The sequence below is a fragment of the Canis aureus genome, chromosome 11, assembly GCF_053574225.1.
Source record: "Canis aureus isolate CA01 chromosome 11, VMU_Caureus_v.1.0, whole genome shotgun sequence".
Classification (NCBI taxonomy): domain Eukaryota; kingdom Metazoa; phylum Chordata; class Mammalia; order Carnivora; family Canidae; genus Canis; species Canis aureus.
The window spans coordinates 40,858,991-40,877,943 of record NC_135621.1 but is presented as its reverse complement, the minus strand read 5'-3'; the positions used below and the strand labels follow the sequence as shown (position 1 = coordinate 40,877,943).

The window sequence follows — 18,953 nt, the reverse complement described above, 5'->3', positions numbered from 1 at the left end:
AGAAGAACGTGGGACCCCAGAGCCCGCTGTAGGGGAGCAGGAGTCTCCGCAGCTGGGGCAGGGGCGGGCAGCGGGGTGGGGAAGGGGATGGCGACAGTCTACTCGCTGTCAGGCAGAATGGAAACTTCCATGGGCTCTTGTCACGAACACTCAGTAAAGATTTCATTTGTTTCTCATTAAATTTCGTGGTTGCCACCGTGCCGGGACCGCTGTCTCCATGTGTGACCCCCTGTGGGACAGGAGTTCCCTGTGGGTCGGCCCAGCCTTATGTGGGCTTCGGTCTTCATTTCACAGCCCCCATGCTGGGCCCTGCTCCCACATCTGCTGTGCTGACGCAGCTCTGGAAGCAGCCTTGCTCTGGGGGTTTTGTTCCTTCTAATAGCACGGAGTCAGTTATTTTTAAGATGTATTAACCAGAGAAATGTAGCAGCCATAAGAAACCATCTCACCAAAGGCCTGATTATGCCCTTGCCTTTTTTTAAAATGTATTCCTTCTTATCTGATCTGTCTCCCTAAAATAACACTTTCCGCACGTCAGTCTCTCGCTCACTCTTCAGTAGCTCTTTGTTGCCAAAAACAAAGCAAACCAAAAATAAAAAGGAAAACTGCGCCACAGCAAGCAGTCTTCCACCGAAGAGTCTGGCTCTAAATGAACGTGGGGGCCCTAATTCCCATCACATGTCAGAGTGAACCCAGCTCCTGTGTGATATCCTGTGACTCAGCAGGCTACTGGGGTTTTTGAAAATTAACAATCTGTTGATGCAACCAACTCAAAACCTTTGACCTCCATTCATCGGACACATCTTATCACAGCATTAATGAACATGGTGAATTTTTAAAAATTACTTCTAAGGGACCTTTGTGTTTACTTCTATTTATTAAGGCACAGACCTCAACTCCTTTTTTTTTTTTTTTAAGATTTTATTTATTTATTTGAGTCAGAGAGCAAGAGAGCACAAGCAGGGGCAGAGGCAGAGGGAGAAGCAGACTCCCCCATGACCAGGGAGCCCAGTGCGGGGCTAGATCCCAGGACCCTGGGATCACGATCTCAGTTAAAGGCAGATGCTTAACCAACTGAGACACCCAGCGGCCCCTTATCTAATTTTTTTAGAGACAGAGAGAGCCCATGCGCCCACACAAGCAGCAGAGGGGCAGAGGGAGAGGGGAGAGAGAGAGAGAATCTCAAGCAGTGTGCAGAGACACACGGGGCTGAAATCATGACCTGAGCCAAAATTAAAAGTTGGACACTTAATCAACTGAGCCACCCAGGTACTCCTAGACCTCAGCTCCTCTAAAACTACACTTGAGAGTTTCACACATACAGCATCTCTTTTAAGAACCTCAACCAACAAACCCAACCTCAAGTTAAGTGATTGTTGTTGAAATGAATTAGGCTTCTAAACATGACGAATCATAAAACACCTTGAACGTCACAACAGGGGATAAATTAAGAAAATTCCAATTTGAAACCATGAGCCTAAATCACATATTCAGTTATACACTTTAATTTCCTCTTTAGACCACATTTTTTGGAAACTTCACACCTACTTTATCAGATTGAATACATTATGGTGGGTTAGAATTTTTTTTTTTTTTTTTTTTTTTTTTTTTACCTCTGCCATTAATCCTAAACTTCCCTGGGATAAAAGATGCATACCCGCTTCAGAGGCTGTCTTGAGGGTGGGCACACCCCAGGCAATGTGGGTGCAAGGGACAGCTGGCTGGAGATTCTCAGCAGGATTGGCACCCCTCCTGCCACCCTAAGCCTGATTTAAGAGAAGCTCTGCCAACAGGAGGCCTCAGGGCTACATCTCTCCAAAACTTCCATGGCTCACGGCAGGCTGGGTCCCCAGCCAGTGAGCACCTCCACTTGACTGGATTCCAGGGGCCTAGCCACTGCTTCACGCTAGTCCTTCCATGGGGGTACATCTCCAGCAGACATTCAGAGCACAGAGCTCTCTCCTGGGTTCCTGGGACTCCCTGGTAGGGATGCCAGGTTCAAGATGGCCCAAATGGGGGGCACCTAGATGACTCGGTGGTTGAGCATCTGTCTTTAGCTCAGGACGTGATCCCGGCGTCCTGGGATTGAGTCCCTCATGGGGCTCCCTGCAGGAGCCTGCTTCTCCTTCTCCCTCTGCCTGTGTCTCTGCCTCTCTCTCTCTCTCTCTGTGTCTCATGAATAAATAAGTAAAAGTTTTTTAAAAAGATGTCCCAAATGGGTCAGATACTAAAAAATTACCTACAACTCAGACTGAACCAGGAATCTGTATTTTTCTTTGCTGATCCCACCAAATCTACCCTCTGGTAACATTTACCGGTCATGCAGATGACACCACAGGTGGCATGTGGCTTGTGAGCTAGCCCCAGCCGACAGGTGTGCCTTTCACTCACCCAGGGTCCACATCTCAGGCTCTTCCCTTGGTGGCTACTCTCCTTCTGTATGTGACTATCAAGACTTTTTTGGTTCTGTATTTAAGAATTCTATACATTGAAGGTTTTAAGATAAAAGCTTCCTCTGTTCCACAAAGCAAAGGAACATTCCCCAAGAAACGGTACACAGTCCCATCCTCCTCATAACAGACAAGTCACCTTATTACTCTTCTTAACCCTTGACCCAGCTGTGATCAAGTCTGAGTCTACTGAGAACGAACGTCTGTTGAGCATGCGGGGAGGACAGAGGATGGGGTATGCCTCTCGACTCACTACTCCATGAGCACCCAGCAACCAGGCCAGCGCCTGGCACACAGCAGGGCACAATGCTCTTGTGGACGAAGTCAGCAATGGTAAGGCAAGAAAAGTGCAAGCACGCTCTGCGGCATCGCGAGGGTGAAGGGCGTGCTCCTGACCTGGCATGATGGTCTTCTTGCATTCCTGGCACTTGGAGGAGTACTCATGGGAGTAGCAGTCCGTGCAGAGCAGCTGGTCCTCCTTGGCAGCGAAGGGCTTGTCCACAAGGGAGCTCTTGCACCGCGAGCAGTGGAAACAGGCCTCATGCCAGTGTCGGTCCTTGTAGGACAAGTCCTGCAGACCCAGAGCATGTGACACAATGAGAGGTCAGGGGGTCTGGGCTGCTCTGCCCCAACCACAGCCTGGGAGAGCCATCCACATCCCGGGGCAGACGGGGAGTGAAGAGGGGCAGATGTCTGTACATGTTCCTGGCCCATGTCCTTGCTGGTGAAACCAGGAGAGCAGGGCTACTTTCCTCCTGTTGCATTTCAGGGCAACTGTGTGTGTGTGCGTATGTGCACGTGTGCGCAGGGTGTGTCTGTCTGTGAGAAAGAGATGCTTTCCCAAAACACATGGATTTCCCTTATATATCGTCTGCAGGGAAGAGGAGCAGAGAGCATGGAATTCATCACTGCTTCTCACTGACAACTAGTGAGACACAGCATAGCCCTTAGCTCTGAGGGAGCTCAGCAAAATCACATGTGACAGCGGCATCACAGGGACATGGGACAGAGATGTGGGCCTGCGTGTGATGGTGGGATGACAGGGACACCGGATGGGATAGAGAAGCCCGGGTACAGGGAATTTCAGAGAAGCAGCCACAAGGACAGGGCCCTGGTTTCACTTGGAGGGAAGGGGGACAGAGAGATGTCTGGTGCAGGTGCCACCAGCTGAGTGTGGATGATCAGTGGACAGTGGGACATGGGCAGAGGGGGTTAGAGAGGGGCTTTCAGGCAGAGACAGTTCATAAGCATAGCAGAGGTGAGATAGAGGTGGGCAGGGGGGCCCTTTTAATTCTGCACAGAGGTTAAGATGCTCCTGAAGGCACTGGAGAGGGGATGAACCATTTAAATAAGAGGGGAAACCGTTTAAATGAGAGGGTGCTCCACTGGTTATTTGGACAAATGAAACAAAGTATAAACTGCTATAATTTGAGTCGACGGCCAAATAGGCAAACTCATTATAAATTGTGAAGCCCGTATTTCTCCAGGAAGAAATCATTATTTTTCTTTTCCAGGGACACCAGTCAATGCTGCTCATTGCCAGGTGGTGAGCTCAGGCACCATGCATCCCTGCAAGGTAAATATTATTGCAGAAGCTCAGAGCAGCTATGTGAGCAGACCTCACAGTCACACAGCAGAGCCAAGCACGGTTCAAGCTCATATCCCTCTGATTCGAAAGCTATTTGCAGTGAACCATCCCAGGTAAACTCCTGGTAGAGCCTGTGTTACTCTTTGCTTTCTTTGATGAGATCCGTATGTATCCACTGAAAACATCCACAAATAATGCCATATTTTGTACACAAATGAATACAGCTCAGCACTGCCTTTGTTGAGATTTTGAATAACGTCGAACAAGCCATTACAGCCCTGTCCACTACGAATGGGAGTTAGCCTAATTTAAGAAGAGTCAGGAGTTTTTAATCATTATCACTGTGCAAATGCTGACTATGGAATAAATGCATTTAACGTTTTTTTGTTGTTGTTGTTGTTGTTATGGAAAACAGTATTGGCAGTTCCTCAAAAAAATAAAAAATAGGATTACCATGTGATACAGCAATTCCACATCTGGGTATATGCATAAAGAATCAAAAACAGGAATTTGTAGACCTGTATCCATAGCAGCATTATCCCCTGTCACCAGAAAGTGGAAGCCACTCAAGAGTCCATCAACAGATGCATGAAGAAGAAAAATGTGGTTCATTTGCACCAGGGACTATTATTTAGCCTCAAAAAGGAAATTCTGATGCATGCTACAACACAGAGGAGCCCTGAGGACATTATGCTCAGCAAATAAGCCAGATGCCAAAGGGCAAATACGATTCCACTTAGATAATGTCCCCAATAGTCAAATGCAGGGACAGGACGTAGTGTTTCACTGGGACACAGTTTCAAATTTTCCAAGATGAAGAGTCCTGGACGTTGGCCGCACGCACGAATGCATGAGGGCAGAGGGGAGGCAGTCCCAGGCCCAGCGCTCGCGTGAGCTCTGCCCAGGGCATCAGCCTCAATGGCCGGGCCACACAGCTTGTTAGTGAAACAAGAGGGAAAGGAAATACGGGTTCAAGGAAACTTGCCTTTCAGGGCTGATCTTCAAAAAACTGAGGGAGGAATCTCTCTGTGAAACGTGACAACAAAGCCACCAGATGCCTCCCACAGTATCCTCCCTGCTGAGGGAGCCCCCAGACAGGAGGAAAGAGCAGCGGAGGGGCCAATGTGCATGGACAGTCCTGGAAAAGTTTGTTTAAATGCTCCCATGGGTCAGGAGCACTGCAGAAACCCATTTTACACACAGTTAACCTGAAAACACAGCAGCTACAGGTTAAGCCGATGTGCCAGCAGACCTCAGGCCCTAGAAAGTGCTCCTTCCTGCTTGGGATATCATCCATGCAACTTGACTGGACTTGGGCATCAACACAAGGCTTCTAGACTTTCCAAAGCCCAGGTCCCGGCCTATCACACCTCTGCACCCCGGCCCATGCCATGCTTTGCCTTGGGAGGCCCTTTGCCTCCTCTTCAACGAGCAGAATCCAGCTCAGCTGCGAGGCCCAGCTGGCAGGCCACCTGCTCTGGGAGCTGCCCCGACCAGAGGGAAGTCGTGCACCGCCCCCACCTACCACACCACGGCAGCGAGCCATGTCAACATCTTTCTCCAAACCCTGCATGGAAGCCCTTATCTAAGTCATTACGCTACCAGGCTTCCCTGTAAATCTCTTTCTGCGTGCTCTCTTTGGAAGTTGGGTGAAGCTAATAAATTTATGTCACAGCTTCCTCTTGGACTCACTTCTTAAGAAAGCCCACAATGCATAGGAAGTGAGAAAAGACTTTATGGCAAGAGAAAGGTAATGAGACACCGCCAGCTTCGCTTTCTGAGGGCACACTGAGGCTTCTGGCCAAGATGACATTAGTCTCGGCATGGGGAAGGATTTTTGGCACAGGATTCCCCGGAGCCGAGCGATGGGCTGGAACCTACCACCCAAGGGCCCAGAAGCTGTTACAATGGACCACACCTGTGTGTCTGGACCCGCGCTTCATGTCACACCCTGAGTCCTTCTCTCAAAGTCTTGGTACCTGGAGGCCCTCTCCTTTCTTGCACCTGCAGCTCCAAAAAGATGGTTAGTTTTCTTTCTTAGGACCGACCTAGTGCATCCAGCTTGATTCTGTTACGAATCAAGTACACCGTGAAGTCCCCAAAGGGCACGGTTTAGATGCTGGAGGTACAAGGTTAAGAGGTACAGACTCACTGACTTTGAAGAACATCAAAATGTCCTGGAACTATCATAGTTTTAAAGTCCTTTAGAGAGGGTGAAAGAAAAGGAAAGGGGTGGGGGGAGAGAGAGAGAGAAAAGAAAGAAACAAAGAAAGGAAAGGAAAAAAAGAAAAGAAAAGAAAAGAAAAGAAAAGAAAAGAAAAGAAAAGAAAAGAAAAGAAAGAAAAGAAAAGAAAAGAAAAGAAAAGAAAAGAAAAGAAAAGAAAAGAAAAGAAAAGAAAAGAAAAGAAAAGCAGGAAGAAAGATCTTTTACACGTCCCAGAAAAAATACCAAGGCTAATTTTGTGCTTACGGAAATGTCACAAAGTGCAGTAAAATGTTGATAAACAATGTAAGATTAGGCCCAAACGCTTCCTTTCAGATTTCATATTTTTCCACTTCAGAATCATTCCTAATATGGGAAGCATTCGTTGCCTGGCTCTGGAACTTGCCCTGATTGAGACACCAGCTGAACCAGGGGACCGGCAGGTGGCCAGGCAGGACAGTGGCCCCTCCGCTGGCCCAAGGTGGCCCCAGGCAACAGGGTCGCTCCAAACCCAGGCTACTGCTGGCAACACCCCTCCCTCACCCCCTTCTGCCTGGATGGGGCGGGGGGGGGGGGGTTCAGACGAGGTTTTCCCAAACCCATCCTGCCTTAAATCCACACGATTTCACTTGACAGATTCTCAGAGTCCTTCACGCTCTGCACTTTGGAAAGATGTCCTTTGAGACTGTCAGGGCATCACATTTCTAACTGCATGTACCTCCAAATACTTAAGAACGAAGGTCCTGGAGCACAGACGGTGGCAGAAAGGACAGCACTGGCTCTGCGTGGCCGTCGCAGGGGTCCCGGCCGTGGTGGCGAACTTAGTTCCCGTGACAGTTGTGAGGCGGGCAGCCCGTTTTCAGATGTGGACACGGAGGCTCCTGGGCGACCTAAGTCCCCACACGTCCACTGGCTGCAGGGAACCCAGGCACGGAGGCTCGAGGCCCCCGGGGGGGACGTCACCGCCGAACGTGGCGTGCCTTTGGTGGCTTGCCTGCCAGGGGCCCCTCTGGTTTCTCGGGGCCTGAGAGGTTCCCCACCTGGTCAGCCTCGTTCCCGGCTCTGAGGATCCTGCTTCGTTCATTTCCCCTTAGAAACAGATTTTTCGGGATCCCTGGGTGGCGCAGTGGTTTGGCGCCTGCCTTTGGCCCAGGGCGCGATCCTGGAGGCCTGGGATCGAGTCCCACGTCAGGCTCCTGGTGCATGGAGCCTGCTTCTCCCTCTGCCTATGTCTCTGCCTCTCTCTCTCTCTCTCTCTCTCTGTGTGACTATCATAAATAAATAAAAATTAAAAAAAATATTTAAAAAAGAAAAGAAAGAAACAGATTTTTCCCTGACGGGAGGATGTCTAAATAAATCAGCATAGTTTCACCGCTCATGACAACCTTTGCGGACAAATTACATGGAAACTCTAAAAAGATGATTCACTCACCAAGCACTTAAAAATCACCTCAACAAATAAAAAAGTGCTGCGTGTGGGAGTTGGACGGTGAGGACGTGTCTGGAACGTGTCTGGAATAGTAGCCTTTCCCACAAAGGCCCAGGAGGGCGGGCGGGGGGAGGCCTGAGTCCTGCTCCAGGGTGGGAAGAACGGGCGTTTCCAATCTGACCTCATGCCTCCTACACCAGCCGTGGTCAGGAGCCTTCTGGAAGCATGGCAGAGACATCGAGATTTCACGTGGACAGGTAAGAGCCTCCGCCTCCCGGTTCAGCTGCCTGGCTGCTTTCTGCCCAAGGACCCCAGAGACTTTCTGATCCTTGAAAGCTTTCCAGATGTTCGCTGAGAAACAGTTTGGTGGGTGGACTTGCGCCAAATTGATTATCAGTTTGGTGTTTCCCACCTAATTACTCAGAAGCTAGAAAGTGTGTTCTAGAAACAAACTGAGCTAGCCATGTGGCCCAGAGGTTGTTCAAGTCCCTGATTTGTGAAGTGCCCAGCACTGGCAGCTGTCTCTAGAGTTACGGGCCCCACCTACGTTTTCCTTAGTTTCTTGATTTTTTGAAGCTCCGAATCTAAGGAGATCCATCCAAAAATATCTGTAATCAGGCCAAAAAACTTTTTTTGCTAGTATCCACAGATGTCCAAGAAAAATGTCAGGAACAGGGTAACGTTAGAGGATCATGAAATTTTGTTTGCATTACCCGCTCTCACCTATTCCCCTGGTCCTGAAGTGAATGATTTCTCTCCTTGGAGAGCACACCATTTCCTCAGAGCAACTAAACATAAATAGCAAATACATCTGAGTAAGCGCACAGAAACGTTTTCAAACGTATGGGAGCTAACTACGGAGACAGGTCCTGAAATCTCATCTATATCACATAAAAGTCACTCAACACCCATCGGTGTGCCAGTGTTTCAAATCTATATACACGTGCAAGTGTGTCCTTCAGAGGAGGAGGTGAGTGGGGCTCCTGGTGACTCTGCTGTTTTAAGAAAAGGGAAGAGCCCCCACATCTGTGAGCTCAGTGGCTCTATCAAGCCAGGACTTTCGGGTCTACTTCCTGAAATAACAGGAATGTTTTTCCTATCATTGCTTCCTCCACAAAGTCAACTACATAATTACTTCTGAAAGTCAAGCAAACAATTCCAAATATTCAAGAGCCCCAAATAGCCAAGTCAAACTTCAAGTAGGCATCCTTTTTCCTTCCAAAATGTAGACAACCACACGGCGGAACTCCATGTATTGTAAACCGTGAATCTGGGTTGAAAAGTTCAGCATGATTAACTCCTGGCTTTGCAGCAGTCTTGTTGATTTTGGCCCCATTTGGGGGATTCTTGTTTATCTGTGCATCAAGTATGTGCCGAAGGGAAACTAGTTTTAAGGGTCTTTGCACTAAATCATGTTGGAGAACTGAGAGGGGACTTTTGTTTTGTTTTTACTTTAGCCCCCGGTCAAGGATGACTAGTCCCAAATATCCAAAACGTTTCCTCTAAACCAGAGTTGTTTTCTGTCAAAATATCTGGACCTCTCACCTACTTAAGCCTATTAAATTTTTATAAATGAATTATTTTTTTCTCTCTCTCTTAGTTCTTCCTCCTACTGGACATTTTTATTGATGTTTCTACTCTGGAAATGGATCGAGAGAGAGAGGGCGAAGCTTCCAGAGGGTGCGTGGAGGGACTGCATTGCAGGAAGAGTAATGAGTAAGTAGTCAGATGGAGTTTACAAAACCATGAGCTGCTATTTGGGGTGCTGGGGCTTCGTAGCCACATGCTGTAGTAACCCCACCAAGTTGGCACCTGTTTTATCTGCATTTCATAAAGGGGAAGACAGGCACAGAAGGGTCAAGAAATCAGCCCAAGCTCACACAGATAGTTAGAGCCAGGACTGGAACTGGGCAGTTTATGTTTATGTCTGGCCTGGTCAATAAAGAATAAAGCCTTCTAAGAACCCACGAGGTTCTTAGAACCTAGCTTTTCAGACTAGCAAGATCAGCCACTTTTTTGCTCACAGCAGCCCACCCTCTGCACATTTTGAAGTTTACGCAGGACTTCTGCTGTTTGGTTTCTTTTGTGCAGGGCTCCCCTGTCCCTAGCCAGAAGTTACGTGGCTGTGGCCTGGTTTCAAGTGGCCCAGGCTACAGAGCCTTCATCTCTGTTGGAGCAAAGGCTTCTCTCCACACAGGATGGGAGCTGTTTCCCAACTGTCACCAAATACCCAGCAGCAGAAAGTGATGGTGCGGCCCTCTGCTTCCTGCCTTTCCTGGGAATGACATGCTAGAGGACAGAAACGTCAGGAACGTGCACTGGCTCGGCTGGAGCTGCCCAGCTGCAGACCCAGCCTGACCCAATCAGGCAGCAGCTACGTCCTGACGTTCATGACCATGGAGGAGAGGGGCCCTTGTGGGGTTCAAGGGGGGAGAGCAGAAAAGAGACACCAAGATGCCACGAATGACCCTGAAGTCCATGAAGATGGGGATTCCTTGGGAGCTCCCCAAGTGCCCCCATTCTGTACCAGTTCTGTGGCTCCAAGGAGGACAATCACTTAAAGTCCTGTCAAGTGGGTTTTAGCAACTGATAAGCAGGTAAAGCTATCAGAGATCCCAGCCACCAGGGGGGGACCTCCAGGGGCAATTCTCTGTGGTCCAGGCTGGATGCACGGCACAGAGCCCTCTGCATTCTGCCCCGGATGAGCCAGGTGAGTTAGGCGTGGGCACAGACCAGCCGCAGGGAGGAGGTTTGGAAAGGCTGCCTGGAGGGAACGAGCCCATCAGAGGGGGCTCAAGAGACAGAATTTCAATAGGCACTAAGGTTCAGAGCTCCAGCACGAACCACATAGAAGCCCATGGTTTCTGGGGAGCTTCAAGGGATCCAAGAGTAGTGTAGGCGCTGCCGGGGACTGGGGAGACCCAGGGGTACCTTGCAGTCACAGCCGATGGGCTTCCCACACTCCTCGCAAGTGCTGGCATAGAGGGCCTCAAAGCATGCCACGCAGTAGGGGCTCTCCTCCCTCAGGATGTACTTCTTGCCAAAGAGGGATTTTTCGCAATGGTGACAGTCAAAGCGCTCGGTCATGGTGACTCCTGGCCCTTCAGCAACCTATCAGAAAGGAGAGAGTACAGGTCCCTGTGAGCACACTCACGATGCAGTCCTGCTGTCTCTTGTCATCTTTGACCAAGGGATGGGATCCCCTCCGGGTAAAGAACTGAAACTCAGCCTTTCAACAGTTGCGATTTTCAGTGATACACACACACACACACACACACACACACACAGCCTGGGGGCAGTTCTGTTGTTTGAACGCATTCCACTTCCTTAAAAGTCCCCACCATTGTTGATAGTGTCACAAAAAGCTATGTCAACTTTGGACACAGGGAGAGCCAGCATCAGAGCTCTCACCCTGGCAAGGCTGGCTGTGTGCTTCAAACGTGCAACGCGGCCTTACATCCTCCCTTTCTCCCTACCCCCAAAATAGAAAGGTCGGGATAGAAACAATATGTTCATTTCTATAAAAGTATTTTCCATGAGCTCCCCTTTCTAATGCATAAATTTTGAAGAGTAAGAAACCACAGTGTCCAGAGGGAGGGGGGATGGGAGCTGATAAACCGGAGATGCCAAAGGACCATTACCCTTAACCGTGATGTGGCACTGGGAAGCACAACCTGTCATTGCACTAGAAAAACTATCATGTGTTCCGGGGGGCGAGTCACTTCTCCCCTATGAAAAGGTTACCCTTGGGCTGCCCAGGTATCCAGACAGCAGGGTAAAGGGGGAGGCTGGCTTCCAAGAACAGAGATGATCACACCGTGGGAAATGCAGTCAGTGGCTCTCCAGACAATACCTTGAGACTTTCAGAGAGGAACAGGAATGCAGCTCCGTGCCAGTCACCCTGCATTTTTTTCCAGGGTGAGCAGAGAGTGTGCAGGGGCAGAGGGGGGACAAGACCGGGCAGAGGGAGGGGGGAGGAGCTTCTCAAGCCACTGTGGGCAAGCGTGGTGCAGAGATGTGCTCCTGGGCATTAAAAACACAGACTCAGTCGCCTTTAGGAATATTTTCCCATGTGGCAGTATTTCACTGGCTAAAAGTAAAAAGTTTTACAAATTGTTACCTAGGCAGACTGACTATGTAACTCTGAGCCACGTTTCGAGAACTCTAATTACGCTTGGTTCGATGTCCAGTGCTTTGAACCATCGAAGAGTGAAATTCCAGAAAAGCCTGTGGTGCAAATCAAATATTGCTGCCTGGTTTATAATAACAGTAAATTTGATCGTGTTTATTAATTTCGTGCTCTTGTGTATACATGGTCCTGACAACGGTAAGCAAAGAAAGAAATATCCTTCAAGCATCCATGCTTGGTGATTTCTGTGTTTATAGAACTTTTTTTTCCAAGAGTATTAAACATACAGCTGGACCCATGTGGCAGAATCCAGCCTTCTAAATTGCTCTTCCCAAAGTTAAAGAAAACATTGTCTGGACATTCTTGTGATAACATTACAAGATGAGGCTCTTGTGCATTTGAATTATTCTTCTGAAACCCAATGTATAAATATCCTCTGTACTCAGGCCTTCTCAGGTTGCGGCAGCAATGTTGGCAGAAGATTCAATGCTTTCCTGTAATTTCTTAGTTATCGGCCCTTGAAAATGGCAATCGTTTATGTCATCACAATCGAGAGCTGTCTTTTCAACGTATATATTTTTCCCATAAAGGTTGCCATTTACCTGTGGGGAATTAAAGGCTGATTGCCTGTTCTTCTCACAAAAATATAAGAGTAATGATTTGAGGATCTGAAATACGAACAACAAAAGGAGACAGAACTATAAAGTAGAATTTTAAAAGCTGGACACAATTCCCGAGATTATCTGTGACAACTACCTCATTGTATGGACGGAGAAACCAGAGCCCAGGAATAGTAGTGAAAAAGGAGGATTCACATGGGCTTTTTTTTTTTTTCCCAAAAAAGCCACCTGTGTTAGAAAACACAAACTCGCGATCTAAATCAAAAAGTGGTTCTATGTGGGCTGGGACGAAACACAGTGGGATCCTGCTAGGGTAAGGATACGGGCTGTACTGGTCATCTCCTCAGAGGCCGTTTTGACGTTCTCAAGCCAATGAAAGGGATGAACTTTTTCCATCAGCGTAATGATCATGATGTTGCTCATGTACCTGGCATATGTGTTTCACCTCCTCCAGTTCCACGGGCCCGGGACAGAAATAATCTACGGAAGTAAACTCTGAGGACACGTGAGGCCCTGCCTCTGCTCAAAGCAGGACTGAGGCTCTAGGGAGACAAGTGTCACCAGCACTGACGCCTACTCCCAGCAGGACTAGCAGAGCGGCTGCCACCTGCCCAGAGGGGCTGAGAGGGACTCTCATGACAGTGGCTCTCTCTCCCACCTTGTTCCTTATCTTTGCTATGAAGTCACTACAATTTTAGGGATTAGGAAAGCACTTCTGTCAAACCAGTGGGTTAAGGCATAAAATGAGCACCCATCACTGATGAGGGACAGAGCAGGATACACTCAGTCTGAGAAGGTCCCCTTATGGGTTCCCAGAGAATGATAGGAAGCACAGACCCTGGGAGTCAAAGTAAGTAGACCACAAGCTAATGAGAAAACCAAAGACTTCCCTTCTATTACCAAGTATTTAATTCCAGGTCTCCTTTAATTAGATACTACCAGATAGAATATTCTTTTTAAAAAAGAGTGTATTGGGCACCTCAGTGGCTCAGTTGGTTAAGCATCTGCCTTCAGCTCAGGTCATGATCCCAGGGTCCTGGAATCGAGCCCCATGCTGGGGCCCTGCTCATCGGGGACTCTGCCTTTCCCTCTCCCTCTGCTGCTCTCTCTCTACCAAATAAATACATAAAATATTTAAAAATAAAATAAAATACATTAAAAAGTGAGTATTTAAACCTACACTACCAATCTTAAGCTTCCTTTAAATGGGAAACATCTATCTATAGACCTACATTAGAATGTCCCCATAACTTTGCATTTTTTAATCCTATACATCCTCTGATTATTTATTCTTTCCAAAAGCATCAGCTGAGCTGGAACTGTTGTCAGAAGGTATACAAAGTGCTGGAGATACAGAGATGAATACAATACAGGCATTCCCTGAAGGTACGTGCAGCCTAGGAGGAAAACAGATATCCAGTTGACCCTTGAACAATGTGGTGGTTGGGACACCAACAACCTGAAGCATCAGAAATCCACGTGTAACTGTTGACCCCCCTCCAAACCCTAACTACTAACAGCCTTGCCAATAATGCCAGCAGTCAAGTAACATGTATTTGTATATTATATGAATTATACATACTGCATTTTTACAATGAAGTAAGTTAAAGAAAATGTCACTTAGTGGGGCACCTGGGTGGCTCAGTGCTTGAGCATCTTCATTTGGCTCAGGGTGTGATCCCCAGGGTCCTGGGATGGTCCCATATGGGGCTCCCCACATGGAGCCTGCTTCTTCTCCCTCTGCCTGTGTCTCTCTCTGTCTCTCATGAATAAATATATTAAATCTCTCTAAAAAAAAAAAAAAGAAAGAAAAAGAAAGAAATATTGGGAAGCCCAGGTGGCTCAGCAGTTTAGTGCTGCCTTCAGCCCAGGGTGTGATCCTGGAGACCCTGGATCGAGTCCCACGTCAGGCTCCCTGCATGGAGCCTGCTTCTCCCTCTGCCTATGTCTCTGCCCCCCTCTCTCTCTGTCTCTCTCATGAATAAATAAATAAAATCTTAAAAAAATATTATTTAGCAAATCACAAGGAAAAGAAAATACATTTACTGTAGTGTACAGTATTTAATGGAAAAAAATATGTAAAAGTGGCCCCGTGCAGCTCAAACCCCTGTTGCTCAACAGTCTACTGTGCATCAGACAGATTACCAAGCTCCACGCTCAGGACAGTGATGGGGAGACACAGCGGGTACTATGGGAAGCCCGGAGAGGTCTCTTCGTGCTGGAAAAGGGTAAACCAGGTGGTACTGCAGGGCAGGGGGCGGATGGCAGGGCTGAGGCGTGATGTGTAGAGGGGAGGACGAGCACAGGAACTGAGAAGGTAGTCAAAGTTCAAAGGAAGGAAGGCCTGTAGTCTTGACCATGAACTTGGCTTCGCCTTGTAGGCAACGGCTTCACGAGGCCCAGCCGAGGGCTTACCGTGTGAAGGCCCGACCTTGCCACTGGTGGTAGGGGTGGGGGGTGATGAAGACAAACCCCAGTGGCACTGACTGTTTAAAAATGTTTCCAGGGTGTTCAGGTCTACTTCTGAGTCACTTCTCTGAATAAAAATAGGACGATCTTGGGTCTGTAAGGATTCTTTCAACCTACGGGGTACTATTGCCTCCTGTGTCTAAAGCTCCGCATCGTCCTGGCGGCTTAGACCAAGCTCCTGCCCCGCCCGGGGACACAGACCTGCTGAGAGGGGTTAGCAGCAGCCTGCAAGGAGGCGCCCGAGCAGAGGTGTGGCTGCTGACTTGCTATTTCATTGAACCAACTCCAAATTACAGCGTCCTGGAGTTCTCGCCCCTTGCCAGGGGCAACTCATCCTCTGACGTCATTCCCTCTTCGGCTCTGAGCAAGCAGGATATTTGGAAAAGCTGGCTGGCAGGGGACAGGTGTGGCTCGGCCTGCTAATTGCTCTGAGTGAAGCGGGCCCCGGGGGCACCGCAGGCCTGGCTGCAGGTGGGGAGGCACCTGGCCCTGGGGGGTCTCCCACGGGCCCAGCTTTGGGGCGGGTGGAAAAAAACCAAGGCTCTGAGAGCAGGGGAGCAGTGATGCACAGGCTCCCTTACCACAAACCTTACTATTATTTTAAAAGTCCCCATGCTTAGAAATGTGGGGTATTTTTATCTCTGCAGATTTTAAAACTGGGAAACAAAAGTTTGGCGGGACGGCCAGTGTCAGAGAACACAGAAGAGAAACACAGAGAAGGGGAGAGGGACAGAGAGAGGAAAGAGAAGTATAGAGATGGGAAGAGGCAAGAGATGGGAAGAGGCAAGGAAAGAGAAGTAGAGAGATGGGAAGAGGCATTTTTCTACCAAGAAAAATGGTAGAAAGAGGGACACTTGGGTGGCTCAGTGGTTGAGCATCTGCCTTCAGATCGTGATCGTGGGGTCCTGGGATCGAGTCCCGCATCAGGCTTCCTGCATGGAACCTGCTTCTCCCTCTGCCTGTTTCTGCCTCTCTCTCTGTCTCTCATGAATAAATAAAATCTTAAAAAAGAAAAGAAAAAGGAAGAAGGTAAAAAGACACTAGGACACAAAGAGCCAGGTAGTTCATGCACTTTTTTTTTTTTTTTTTTTTAACAGGAGTGATGTCTTGGGAATAGAAGGAGGAGGCTGGTGAGCTGGCCAGCCCAAGAGTGCCAGGTACTGGGCCTGTCCTTCCCAGAAGGGCACCTTCTGGGCCGCAGGGGCTTGCCTAAAAAAGGCCAGATTTGCAAAAGAGGTCTCCCTCAAGCATTGTCTCCAAAGCTCCCCTTATTCAGCTACCGACTTCAATCCGACCCAGAGGTGCCATATCCCTCTTCCTCAAGACCCAACTGAGGGTATCAACCTGTATCAACCCTGCTTTATAAGACTTTTCGGATGTCATCAGTTCTTAAAGAGAAATCCGCAAATATTCCCAAATCCTTCCCAGAACACGAGCAGCTGGGTCTGCAAGTTAGCCTCTGCTGAAACCATGTCTGTCTTTAAATGACCCAGGTGGGAAATTCCATTGCTTATCAAGTCTTTTTGGACAGAATTCAGAAAATCAGTCTGTTGTATGTAGGCTCTTTTCAAAGAATGTATTTTAAAATGCACTGTTTTCATGACACCATGCAACACTGTGACCACCTGTGTCCCCCACCAAACCAGTGAAGGTAGGCCTATTGCTGGGGCCTCACCCCCAGGTGATAAACACAGTCAGCCGCTTGATTAATACTTGTGGAATGAATGAACAAATGGATGGAGAGTACAAACATGTGGGCAAAAATCAAGAATGAAAATGAGGAATGTTTTGTGTGAACAATTCCCTTTGCATACCAAACCCAAAATGTAATGTGGTTTGGCATCTGATGCTAGAAATTTTAATAGCAGACCGCGGGCTTCATTCTTTCTCCTCTGTCTCTGGCCTCTCTTCCCCCTTCCAGATAAACTGCTGCTTCCACAGCGGGTAGAATTTTACTTATTGTGTTTGGACTCTACACTCATGTGAACACACAGATGCACAGCCCAGGACAGGTCAAGAAGCAAAAACCAACCAGGAGACACTTCCCAGCATCTCTGTGAAGAATGTGCTAGATCCCCTGCTATAGGCTCCAGACACCAGGGAAAGGCCCTGGATGTTCTCCACAGATGCAGCTTGCCTATAAATCCAAGATCCTTTGTCCAAGAGCAGCAGCTCTCACACCTCCAATAATAGCTAGAGAACATCCCGCACCAGTAGGCTTTCCTATGGACAGAAGTATTGACACACAAATGTGGCTCACCTCTAACACTCTTTACCAATCTAGCTGAACTGTTTCTTTTAAATAAAAATTCTGAGGAAAAAAAGAGAGATGCAAATTCAAGGAGTTTGCTATTTGAAAGAACATAATTATGTATTTAGAATCAATTTGAAGTTCATTTTTCAAAATTTTATCTATTTATTGACAAGAGAGAGCATGAGTGGGGGAGGGGCAGACGGAGAGGAAAAAGCAGACTCCCTGCTGAGTAGAGAGCCCAATGTGGGGCTTGATCCCAGGCCCCGAGATCATGACCTGAGCCAAAGGCAGATGCTTAACTGACTGAGCTGCCCAGGTGCCCCTGAAATTGATTTTTAGAGGGTTGGTAAGGTGTAAGATTGACTAGGCCTATCACTATGTGATATAGGTCTGGATTAATTTAATGAGACTTTACCGAGTACATGGGCAGGGGTCAGGGATGTTTTATAATTTGGTACAGAAACAGGTAACTTTCAAAAACTTAAAAAAAAAAATCTTGATTTTTCTCTGATAATTTTAAGAAAACATTTTGTGTTAGGGGTGCCGGCGGCTCAGTCTATTGGGTAGCTAGCTCTTGATTTCGCCTGAGGTCATGATCTCTGGGTCCTGGGACTGAGGCCCATGTCAGGGTTCTGCACTCAGCAGGGAGTCTGACTGGGGATTCTCTCTCCCTCTCCTTCTGCTCCTCCCCTGCTCAAGCATCCAGCCCTCTGCCCCCTGCCCTGCAGCTTTCTGAAATAAATAAATTGATCTTTGGGGAAAAAAGAAAGGAAATGTTTTATGTGACAGACAATGCTTGACTAAGGTAAACCGCTATCTTCTGGGTTATCTTTGCAATACTGAATAAAGAAAAGAAATGAGAAAATGACAAATGCCAAGTTTCTGATTTAAGTCTGAATATAAGAGTTGTGAGACTGGTTTGATGTTCTACAGGCTTTTAAGACCAGTCAATAAGAATATCTTGAGTAACCACTTTTCTCCACGTACTGTTTTAGGCATTTGAGAGACTGGGGTAAAAAACACATGATCACTAAAGAGTTCCAGAATAGTTCTAGCTCCAAAGAATTTAAATCACCTTGAAGATACTATCTTGTCATTTAATCTGAAAACATGTCAGTTCAGTCAACGCAAGACAAGTATAATTAGGTCAGCTAGAATGGCGGGCTGACTCAGGCTCATAAATCAGCCCTGTGTGGGGGCTCTGGGGAGGCCCCACCCTATGGTTCTGTCACCACCTTCCTGGGAACATGTGAACACATTATTTAGGCTTTGTTCCCACAGGAACACAAGGAAATCCACTTATTCTCTCTCATCAGTCTCCCCCAATCTCCAAAAGGCAGCCCATTGTTTACTTTCCGTCTACCCAGCCTTCCATCTGCTATGAGCCCCAACTGGTCTCTTCCTTCTCCAGGTCGTCTTCCTTCATGGTGTTTCTTTAGCACACTGCAGTGGGATCCTGTCAGGACAGGCTTGCACATCTTCTGCTCCCTTCTTCATGGGCTGATTAATTCTCATTGGTTCCAAAAGTTGTATCAACACACACAGACAGATCCATTTTCTTTTTGACTGAGAACCTAAATATGTCCAGACTCCGAGGATGCCCTGTGATATTCATTTTATTACCCATAAAAAATGGACAGCTGCTTCTCTTACTGGCACAGAAATCACTTGCCTCACTCAGTACCATAAGCCTAAAGATCTTTAAGCCACAGACTAACTCAGGGTTGTGAACATACGAATTACAAAAGCCGAGGACAAGTGTGATGACACATGATGTCCAAGTTCAGACTAGGTGTGCAAATAACTCAGGA

General features: G+C 47.7%; 1 protein-coding gene and 1 long non-coding RNA gene across 9 annotated transcripts in view; one reads left to right on the top strand and one right to left on the bottom strand.

Moving 5' to 3' along the window:
• The window catches only part of LOC144323921 (uncharacterized), a 32,243-nt gene extending 14,243 nt beyond the window's left edge, over window positions 1-18,000 (top strand). The window contains exons 3-7 of the long non-coding RNA XR_013389269.1: window positions 2,619-2,783; window positions 3,965-4,026; window positions 9,271-9,386; window positions 13,722-13,805; window positions 15,986-18,000. This is a non-coding gene — a long non-coding RNA (uncharacterized LOC144323921). The remainder of the gene's footprint in view (window positions 1-2,618; window positions 2,784-3,964; window positions 4,027-9,270; window positions 9,387-13,721; window positions 13,806-15,985) is intronic.
• FHL2 (four and a half LIM domains 2) overlaps window positions 1-18,953 on the bottom strand; it is a 67,926-nt gene that overhangs the window by 11,395 nt on the left and 37,578 nt on the right. For 6 of the 8 annotated variants that reach the window (XM_077914895.1, XM_077914894.1, XM_077914899.1 and 3 more), the window contains exons 2-3: window positions 10,602-10,781; window positions 2,847-3,021 (exon numbers count right to left, since the gene is read on the bottom strand). In XM_077914895.1, coding sequence (XP_077771021.1) covers window positions 2,847-3,021; window positions 10,602-10,757 — 331 coding nt within the window. In that variant the 5' untranslated portion in view covers window positions 10,758-10,781. Of the gene's footprint in view, window positions 1-2,846; window positions 3,022-10,601; window positions 10,782-14,051; window positions 14,208-18,953 lie in introns of those variants that run through there. The other 2 variants (XM_077914900.1, XM_077914901.1) reach the window with 2 other exon arrangements.